Source organism: Brachyistius frenatus, unplaced genomic scaffold, assembly GCF_029030835.1.
Source record: "Brachyistius frenatus isolate BFR_SWC_R1_liver_20210118 unplaced genomic scaffold, ASM2903083v1 Contig_83, whole genome shotgun sequence".
In the NCBI taxonomy this organism is placed as follows: domain Eukaryota; kingdom Metazoa; phylum Chordata; class Actinopteri; family Embiotocidae; genus Brachyistius; species Brachyistius frenatus.
In genome coordinates this window covers 917,457-928,150 of record NW_027210682.1, presented here as the reverse complement: position 1 = coordinate 928,150, position 10,694 = coordinate 917,457, and the positions used below count along the sequence as shown (strand labels likewise).

The following is a 10,694-nucleotide window of genomic DNA, read 5'->3' as shown; positions in this document are numbered from 1 at the left end:
ATTTAAGTCAGTGGCAGATTTGCTACTGCAGGGCTTAAAAAACTTCTATCAAGGTTTGCTTTTAAGAAAAGGAAAATCCTGAATCCCTTTGTTTCACCGTGCTTCTTTAACCTCTCAGAAATCAGCTTCTAATCACTTTAAACTCCTGCTCTATATAAAAAACTAAAAAAAAACTAAACAAAGCCAGTGTTACAGAAACTTACTGTGGCAGGCCAGCGAGATGAGCAGCAGCAAGGCCAGAGCAGTCTTCATGGCAGCTGGCTGATGGGTCACTTGTGTCTTCAAGGGTCCACAGGAAGAGTGGATGATCTGAAATGCGTCTCTGATGGAGGGGACACGGTAGGGGGTTCAGCCGTAGGAAGGTATCTAAGGGCATTAAAGTCTTATCTCTGTAATCTGCATCTATGCTGCACAGCCAGCACCCTGCAGTAATAGACTTAACAAGGCGAGCTTTAACAGGGAGACAGTTATAGTTCAATGTTGTCGTCAACATAATTTTGAGGTTAATTTGTTGGATTAGATTAATTTGATTCTACAACTATATTTTGTAGCCACTGACGGTTTTCAAAGTGTGGATGTGGACTGTGGTGTATGTGTCAGATGTAAGCACAGTGCATCATTACCTGTGGTGAAGCTGAAGCTGAGGCCATGACACACATACTGACAAACATAACAACACACTGACAGACACACACAGGAAAGTCCCCACATCAACTGTGAGTCTATAGTAATCTTAATCATGAGCCACTTTAAAAGCACAATCAACACATAAAAAGACACAAAATATAGTAGAACAAATTATATTCATGTTTATTCAGGCAAATGTACACACACATTTACGCTGCTTCAAAACAAGTGTGAGATCGGCACTTCTAAGTCACAAATACAAACTTGTACAAATAAAGAAGGGGGCTGCAGTAACAAGAGGGAACATGACATCAAAATGGCACAAATATAAACTGTGGCACATCAGTGGGTTTGTGTCATGAGTGGATTCCCTTGTTGGCAACGAGGCTGCTTATCACACATTACTGCTTCTTACTCTACAGTGACTGACTCCACAGAACTGAGTACTGAAAACTGTAAAGTCCCAAAATTTAAAACTAAATGTTAATTTCTTTTAGCTTCTTTGATCAAATGTTTCTTGTTTTAATTCAAATATTTGCACATTTTACACTACTATATTGAGGCAAAAAATTTTGTATTAACCCTTTAATAAGCATTGATGTCTTAAAGAGACATTTGGCTTATTTTGTTGAATAGAAAGAAAAATTATTTGATAGGAAAAGGCAAGTTTTGAAGCAAGTTTTTAAAAAAAAAATTTTTTTTATAACAACCAATACTCAGGTATCATATTGGCCCCAGTTATTTTCTCACTGATACCCATTTAATAAGGCATACCAACTAAATCACAACAGCCCTGTGCCAAACACAACAAGTATTTACTGGTGTGTTAAGAAAACTATCTGCATTGAGAAATGCAAAGCTGTGAAAATAAACATGCAAAGAAACAGATTTATTCATGGAATAACTAGTGCATTGCTGTAAATACAGGCGTGAAGGCTCACATCATCACAGACAGGCGACAGACTCTTTGTTTACTTCATGGTCAGAGGTAAATATGATTAATGGACACTCAATCAGTGACAGAGTGTTGGTTTAAAAAAAAAAAAACATACTGTGTAGCAGCACTTGCTAATTGCATAATGTTAAATATCCTAAACCAAAATATATACTCACTATTTTTGTATTGTTTTCCAGTTGTTTATAACAGCTGTAAAGCTGATTTAGTTGTTGTTGTTTTTTACACAGGATAAAGTTGTCTACATGTTGATTTTGTGCATCGAACAAAACAATGCCACAGAACGTATATACTCGCAGGAAAGTCTATGATTGTCAGGTTATTATACATCTCTGTGACTCATAAACATTCTGTAGCTACTTGAATTGCCCAGAATCCCAAATATGCCATACTGTAAGTAAGATGAAGCAATTCATTATTTGCAGCTTGGTTACTCCTGAACAAACCAAGGCCTCTATGGAGGACTGTGTTTTCTCAAACAATCCTAAATCCTTTCCACCGGTTCTTGTGCAAATTCACTTAAACCATGACCGCCTTCTGCCCCAAACAATACCCCTGAGCTTGGCTCTCTTAGAATAAAATCCATGTCAACTTCATAGAAAAATACATTTTATGGCCCGTTGCTTCAGTATAAAATAATCCTAGTCAAATGAACATCAAAGCACAAGCCCAAAAGTAACTTCAAAACAAATCCCTGCCTGCATTAAATGTGATGTCATCCTGGAGGAGGAGTTGCTGGGAACTTAGCTGTTAAGCTGCTGGGACTTTAAGTTGAGTCACAAGCAGGTTGTTGTTCACTGGCATGATGGACAAAAGCACAAGGGCTTCACACGGCCTCATAATGGGGACAAAAAATGAAAAGAAAACAAGGTGATCACATATAATTAACATGTACAGAACTGTCCAGGTTCTGGTCACACATAGTGCAATTGCAGTATACAAGAAGTTACTTTAGACATCTGTACAGAAGCAGGCTCTGAGATGCAGGGCAGGAGCGGAGGACGAGAGCTGCCCGTTGGCTGGGGGCATGCACAGGGCATCACTGTGGGGCCGGAGGGTTGGGACTGGAGGATTCCCATGAAGTCACTCTCAGTCTGTTTTTCCCATTTTGGCAATCAGCTCGTCACAGATCTTGGTGAGCTCCTCCATCTCTTGGTTCTGAAAAAACAAAAAAAACAATGCAGGAAGAAAAGTATATCCAATCTCTGGGTGCCAAATTACACCACAAACAAAATAGTATTAAATGATGTGTTCCTTGTTTACCGATTAATCTCGAATTAGTATGCAGCATGATGAGGATTACCTTCTGCTGCAGGGCTTGTTCCAGAGACTCGTTCTTCATCTGCTCTTTCCTCAGGCTGGCGGTCAGCGCCATGTTCTCCGAGCTCGCCTTTGAACGCACCTGAGCGATCTCCTCGTTGGCCCTGTAAGATACAAGCAATGGGGGAAATTAACAGACGTTCTTAGACCATCTTAAATATATTGAGAATTTACAACAGTTTGTTGTAAGAATTTTCTTTTTAATCTCCTCATACTTGTCTAGTTTCTCTTCAGCATGTACTTTTAGTGTCTGGTATCTCTGCTCCTCCTGCTTGACTCTGGCCAGATACTCCTGAGCACACTTCTTCAGCACCTCCTCATTCTGTAGAGGAAACACAGTGTTGTTTATACAGAGAGAGAGAAAGCAGATGAAATGTTGTATATCTTTACATGATTCTAATATTTGTCTAAAGCGTAGTGAACCTTTTAACACTATTTACTGATATTTTTTTGGAATAATCTTAACCTTCTCGCTTCATAATCTTTCTGAATTCCTATGTTACAAACATTTACTCCTGGAAGCTGCCCAATATAACCAACACCGCTGTCTCCCTTCAGAAGCAGCTGCTCTGAACCAGTTCTGGGTCGACCAAGGGTCAAGATTTGAGCATAAACTGCTTTAATCAAAGGGCTTTTTGTGTGGCATTTGTTGAGAACAGTATTTGAGGGCCAGATTAATGAGTGACCTTCAATCTGAACCCCTGCTAGTGTTCTTACGACCACTGCCCCTAATCGCAGGATACCTTCCAACTTTATTGTGACCTTAATCCTCTTACAACCCTCCAATTTGTGTTACAATCAACTGATCATTTTAGCACTTGAAATTAACGCTTCCTGCAAGTAATAATCAAGACGTATTACTGCTTACTTTTTTGAATCCCTCAAGGGTGTTCTTCATAGTTTCATATCGTCGAAACACGTCAGAGAGCGAGCGCTCCACGGAGTTCAGGTCTGCCAGGGCGGTTTCCTTCTCCTTTGTCACTGCATACAAATCCTTCTGGGAGCTCAGGTTGTTTCGCTGCTCATCTTCTGATAAAAGAAGGAGATATTATTACAGAGTCCAGTGTCAGTGACTGTAGGAAAGATTGCCCTTATCACACACACAGTGCTGAATTCAAAAATAAAGAGAACACACTGTTCTCTTTGTAAAACAGGATACTGTTGACGACTGTCACTACATCAGGAATGTCACGGTATGAGAAAACAGAAATCACACAAAATGCATCACAGCAACACGTGAAATGTTTGGATAGAGGAAAAACAGAAGTCTATTCTGAATCCCTGAACACACAGTTTCAATGTTGAGTTGATTGTTTCTACTCACCAATCATCTGAGCAATGGTCTTCTCATATTCAGCAACAATCTTCCTGTGATAAGACATAAAACATGGTGGTTTTTAAAAAAATTACATTTACATCACTGCAAATATATTTCCAATACAGTTTGAATGGATATCATTATATTATAAAGTGATAAAAGAAAGAGGTAAGTTGGTCCTTTTTTTGCATTCAAAAATGTGACCGCTGTCATGATGATGCTCTACTCTCCATATGTAGTGTCGTCATTTTCGAACCTCATCTCATCGACTTCTTGTCTGCAGTCCTCGTACTTTTTCTTCCAGTCGTTGGCTTCAACCTCTTTAGTGATGATCTGAAAGAAGAGATTTTCTGTGACCTTTATGAACAAATGAAACCTTGTTCGCAATCTACAGACAAACAGACTGATGAGATACTAATTGTTGTATGAGTGTAACAAGTGCGTACCTCTTCCCTGATAAGGGTGAGAACTGCCTGTTTTTCTGTCTCACTGATGCAGATGGAATCGAGGACCTGACTTCCCGTTTTCAGCATCTCACTTCCCCCTGATTTGTTCTTCAGCTTGCATGTGTCTTCGTACTGCAGAGAGCAGAAGGGAATCAGTCATTTTCTCCTTCATCTTTTCTTGTACAGTCTGTGATAGTAAGGAGTTCACCCACTAAAACTTCTTAAGAATTTATAAAGGTATTTAGAGCAACAACACAGTCTCCATTTTGGCAATAGCATTCACCAATAATGCATAAAAAATGTATTCTCTACTCTAAAAACATATTTTTGTTGTTGATACAATATTGCGTTCTCTAATGATTTTTCTACCTTCTTCCAAAACTGTAATTTCCAAGTGAGTTAAATGCAAAACAGTGTTGGTTGTTTTGGCAGAATTTTCTGCAAATTACCTCATACTGAACATATATTTCTGTCAGTGTCTGTATGCCCACACTTTCCTGCTCTGTTTGTCTCTCTTTTTTCTTTCTTTCAAGTTCCTCTCCTTCTTATCTTTCCCCTCATACCCGTCATGCCTTTCTATCAACGTTCTCACACATATCAATCCTTCTTCTTCTTCTCCTCTTCCTTTTGTCTCTCTCGCCTCTTCCCTGGATTATGGCAGCCATATTGTAATCTCCTGAATGCTAATCTGAATCCATCTGTCACCTGAGCAGATGAACATGGTTGCACACACAAAGTACCTCGTGCTGTCCTACAGCACAGTGCAGTCACCATATCAGATCATGCTGCTGCTGTGTTAGTTGTAATGCAGGCGGCTCCAAAACCCAAACTGAGAAGTCAGTTACATCTTCGAGTCACAACAACACACTTGACTTGCACTGTGTAAAAGTGACCCATTTGTACATAATGAAAGAGATAGAGGTGAAAGTGCCACTGTTATATTTACAGTGACCTGTCACACTGGCACATGTCTGGACTTGTCAAAGCAGTTTTTTTTTTCAGGTTGATAGTGACATTTCAGTCAGAGTACTTCAGCTCCACCTAGTGGTGCCTGGTGGGATCATCTTTGCAAAAGGTTTTGTAATGAAGACAAAAAAATATCAAATCTGATGCACTATATATGACAGCGTGCCAGTTCGACGATGAATAGACTCTATCTGGCCCTCGTACATACAGTAAAATGAATCCCAGGGTCAAATGCAATAATGCCTCACCGCAGAGCAACAGTCTGACTCATCAAGTGTAGACGTAACATGGCAGTCTTGAGCTGGAACAAAAGAACAAAGTCATGTCAAGAAGAACTTAGGGTTAAACAATATGATGTGGCCTATAATGTAATATACTATCATTCATCATATATACAAATATCTTCAAAAACAAAGGTTAAATTCACTGGAACTGGGATGAGAGTATATCACTTGTTTTAAGGATGTCAGTATCTCATTGCTTACTGTATGTAACAGATCGTGGTAATATTGTAGATGTGAATTCGTAAGTATCAGCTTCATAAATCTCATCTTCCTGCAAAGCCACTGAAATGATTTTCACAATTAAAAAAGCCCAAAACAACAAATGCACATGATACTGGACTTGATGCAGTGATGTACTGTTTTGCAACATTTGTAGCACTGAGGCTGATTGAAAGAGCTCCTCAGAAATGTTTGCAGATATTTTAAAAAATGCTTTTTTTTTTTTTTTTTTTTTCTCCAGTTAGTGTCTTAAATCAACATCCACGCCTCCTTCCTCACTGATAAATAAGTAAGTATTCAGCAATAAGTCTGTTCTGAGGTCAATAAGTCAATCTCTTTGCAATGCAGGCTCATGTAAGTTGTCTGTTAGGCCAGAATCCAAAGTAGTTGTGACATTGTAAATCCTGCTCACAGGTACACAACTTAAAATATTTTATATGAGCACAGACAAACGTCCCACTTCGAGAATAATTTAACAGTGGTCTTGGTGACAAACTCTGAACAAACTATACAGACAAGGAATTTAAGATCTAAACTTAAGCAGACTGACGACACCTGTGTGACGGCAGCATCTGAATATGCTTTACGTTCTGAACGCGTTTCCAACAACACAGTTCTGCTCAAACAGACACAGTAATCAACAACTAAACTTTCTCTGAGCTCATGACTCACACTGTAACACGTTTCAATGTAGCCCAAAATTATAGGTCAAGTTAATGATGTGTGTGTGTGTGTGTGTCCTTGTCACTGCCCGGTATTGAGTGAGTGCGGCTGCTTGTTTGCTCAGAGGGAAGCTAAAGCACGCTGACTAAACTTTAGCAGTTGTCTGAACAGTGGAATCCTTCATTGAGGAACAACTGAATAACTAATGACTATTCACTACTCTAACAATGTATATCATGGCCGGGTGGCTTAACAATAACTAAACATTGTTGTATGAATAAATCTTAACTGATACTTTTACTCACTGTTTTGGTCCTTCTCTGATTTGACGACGGCACTGCTCGCCAGCTTCTCCTCGTCTGTGGCGTGGCCTTCATGATGGTCGTCCTTTAACAGCAGCAAACTTAATCATCCACACTGACTGTATGTAGCTTCCAGGAGCTAATGCTACTCCACAAGTGAGAGGATGCTCAAACACTGAAGTGTAGAAACATCATCCACGCTCACCTGTTCGCTGAAGTCCCCCTGCATCGTCTTGTTCTGCTGTACTTTACAGGAGTTCCTGTACAGGAGTATGAAGGTCAATAACAACATCAGTGTTACCACAGGCCACATCACAGCTGTGTACGAGCGCACATGAGGACAGGTGTAATGATGAGAAGAGAGAGAGGAGACACAGAAAGCCTTACAGCTGGACCATATAGCTTTCTTTGTGTGTGCTGAGCTCGCATGCTCTGCAAAATGTGCTGAATTATGCAGAAGAAAAAGCAGATTAATGGACATTGTGTTTGCCAAATTGAAACAAGCGCAAGAACATTTGCACAGAGTGTTAGAGGGAATTATATGGTTTCCACTAACACTCCCTCTATTCTACTTTGTAAATATATTGCTAAATCTTTTTTTCCACGTTCACAGTTGACGAGACTGTTGGAGAATTTAAGGTTGGGCAAATGTATTTAAAACAGAAAGAACTGACGTTACACACATACAGACTTCTGCACACAGTTATGCAGTACTTACAACAGAACACAGAGGAAATGGACTTGCTCAGTAGTCCTGATGCCACACAGAGAGAGGGGAAACAGAATGACAGGTTTTTGAAAGGAAAAGGAAGGAAAGACACGGGAGAGGACGGGACAGGGGTTAGGTTGGACACAAGGCGAGTGCAGGGTTATTTTAGTTTGGTAAACTAAAATTAGATGACTTGAGAATGTGCAGCTAAACCAGGAATCATAACAGAATACTGACACATCTAAATCTGTCAACTAAAGTATTGTACAAAATACTTTTTTTTCCTCCATTTTTGTGGCAAGAGTAACAACAGAAAATCTGTCAATGTCATAATAAATAATAAAGAGAGCGTTTCTTTCAGTAACCGCTCTTCTGTCCGTCTTGTTTGTTTCCATACAGACTGAGACGATAGGTAATGTCTTCGTGTTCTATACAAATTTGTTTATTAAGCTCAATTTGCCTTATTTGTTAAAAAAAAATAAGGGTTAAAATCTATTAAAATATTTCCCTGGGCCTTAGACCCTAAAAGCTGACATGATTCATGGCTTGTTGCTGATTACTGTGTACAATACAAAAAGCTAAGTTTCAAAATTTAAATGCAGGTGTGTATTCAGTTTTTAACTACAGTCAATAGATTTAATAGAGATGCGAAAAAGAAAAAGAAACACAAGAGGGCATTGTTTGACACTTCAACACCTTATTAGCATTCAAAGAAAAATGTCTCTGCAGACACAAAGCCTTTGTTAAAAATTATTTTTGAAGCTATGAATACACAACTCTAATGTCAAGGCTGTCCTACATCAGTATCTATGGATGGAAATTGGGCTAAGAGAGAAAGTGAACTCTTAAACTATATATATATATGCATATATATATATATATAACTGTATATATAAATAAAGTATAATAACACTGGCGAGTAATGAATGGATATGCAGGAGAGAGAAACAACAGCTGATAGGCCTTTTCAATGTACACAGCTGGCCACCATGGTTGTTTAAAATGGGAACACTTTAATGACATCAGGTTCACTGTGCACAACAGCGACCATTCATTACCGTTCCTTACAGCCTTTGAAGGAGAAAGCGCCTGTTCATGTTGAAAGTCTGTGAGTCATATTAGTTCAGTTTCAGGCTGCTTGTAACTGTGGCCACTGACTGGAAGAAGGATGACTGATGACTGGAGAGTAATGGCTTTTGTGACTGTGTGTCTATAATGCTCTACTCACGTGATAATTGCGTTGTTAGTCTCACAGGTCAGTTTTGTGTTTGACAGCACGGTGTCAGAGTTCATGTTGCCATTGAGCAAATCAGGATCCACACAAATATCATGATTGAGGGTTAAGTTTGAGTCAGGGCTGGAGTCAGACATCATTGGAGCCTCATCATCCACCTCAGTAGGATCAGGTCTGTTCAGTGGGGAGAGGACGGACAGTGATGGAGGCCGGAGAGGTTGAGGCTGGGGCGGAGGGCTCGAAGGCGAGAGACCATCTCCGTTACCAGGTTTGGTGCTTAGGGTCAGATTCAGGTTCTGATCCAGACTGAAGCTGTTGTTGTTAGGCGAGGAGCCGGTAAGGTTGTTCAGAGAATCAACCTCTCTGGATGGAGCTGTACTGACATCTTGGTTGGAGTTCTTGTCCAGGCAGTGGTTTGTAACATCAGGAAGAACTGTGAAAAAAAAAGAGGAAAAGTCAGTAAGTTTATAAAGCATCTTCTAAGTGCAGATTGTCACAAACGCTCGACAAAAAACAAACAAAACAAAAAAACAAGGTAACAGATGTATAACAGAGATTTAAGAGGAAAAAAGAGAAAAAAAAACAACCTACAAAGCAAAAAATTACACAAATGCAAATCTTAGTAACAGAGTTTTGGACAACTCGTGAACAATCCAGGGATGTGTTGTTTAGACAGGTAAAGCTAGAAATGCAGAACTGAGAGGTAATTTTTTTTTTTTTTTTAATCTCAATTTGGGACATAGTGGCCTTAAGATTTACAGTTTTCAACTAGAAAAATCTGAAGTGACACTTAACATGCTGGTACGGAGGCAGTACTTCATCCAGTAGTGACATGTGGGTTTTGAATTACATTTTTTTAAAGAATAATAATTGTATATGTATATATATATATATATATATATATATATATATATATATATATATATATATAACAAAAAACATGACCCTGTACAGAACCCTGGGGCACACACAATACAGATTTTCAGATGAGGAAGCACAGCTCCCAACAGCAGAAGAGAAAATAACCCTGATAACCTTTATAAAAGCAGATAACCACTCCAGTTTCTTGTAAACCATAAAACCTTACATCTCCATCCTCTGTCTACCTTAAGATTTTATCTGTCAGTCACAGATTTAACCCTCCTTCTCTTAAAATGACTGCTGGCTTCCTCCAAGAGAACTTCACTTCCTGTGTCCTCACACATCCCAATGATGGCTAACTAACGACCACAGCAGCAGGCAGGTCTCTGTTGAGTCACATTGCTGCTGAAACACAGGAATCTCTGTGACTGAGAAGAAAAGAAAAGAAAAGAAAAAAAAAAAAAAAAAAATCCCCCCCCCCCCCTCCTCCACCCCACTGTAAAAGTCACACAACGACACACACAATAACAAACCATCACATCGCCATTGCACCTCTCCTGTATTTTTTTTCTCAGCAAGCACACGACATGAATGAAGTCATTGTTGTTTCGGCTTCGGTGGGTAACAGTTTCTCACATTGTTTGTCATGATCAAATACTAACGTGTGACTTATTACATCATGCGGTCAATTAATGTAAGTTTATCTTGAGCGTCTGCTCAAAATCTGGGTACTTTCAGACACACCACATACGCCCTTTAGAGACTAGCAGCAGATGTAGAAGGAACCACA

General features: G+C 39.3%; 1 protein-coding gene across 3 annotated transcripts in view; it reads right to left on the bottom strand.

Moving 5' to 3' along the window:
* Nucleotides 1-786: 786 nt before the first annotated feature.
* Nucleotides 787-10,694, bottom strand: part of LOC138627269 (transforming acidic coiled-coil-containing protein 1-like) — a 19,736-nt gene continuing 9,828 nt past the window's right edge. For 2 of the 3 annotated variants that reach the window (XM_069709494.1, XM_069709492.1), the window contains exons 3-13: nucleotides 9,038-9,476; nucleotides 7,306-7,360; nucleotides 7,104-7,185; nucleotides 5,881-5,933; nucleotides 4,667-4,798; nucleotides 4,477-4,553; nucleotides 4,227-4,270; nucleotides 3,771-3,931; nucleotides 3,118-3,224; nucleotides 2,886-3,006; nucleotides 787-2,740 (exon numbers count right to left, since the gene is read on the bottom strand). In XM_069709494.1, coding sequence (XP_069565595.1) covers nucleotides 2,672-2,740; nucleotides 2,886-3,006; nucleotides 3,118-3,224; nucleotides 3,771-3,931; nucleotides 4,227-4,270; nucleotides 4,477-4,553; nucleotides 4,667-4,798; nucleotides 5,881-5,933; nucleotides 7,104-7,185; nucleotides 7,306-7,360; nucleotides 9,038-9,476 — 1,340 coding nt within the window. In that variant the 3' untranslated portion in view covers nucleotides 787-2,671. The remainder of the gene's footprint in view (nucleotides 2,741-2,885; nucleotides 3,007-3,117; nucleotides 3,225-3,770; nucleotides 3,932-4,226; nucleotides 4,271-4,476; nucleotides 4,554-4,666; nucleotides 4,799-5,880; nucleotides 5,934-7,103; nucleotides 7,186-7,305; nucleotides 7,361-9,037; nucleotides 9,477-10,694) is intronic. The other variant, XM_069709493.1, reaches the window with a different exon arrangement.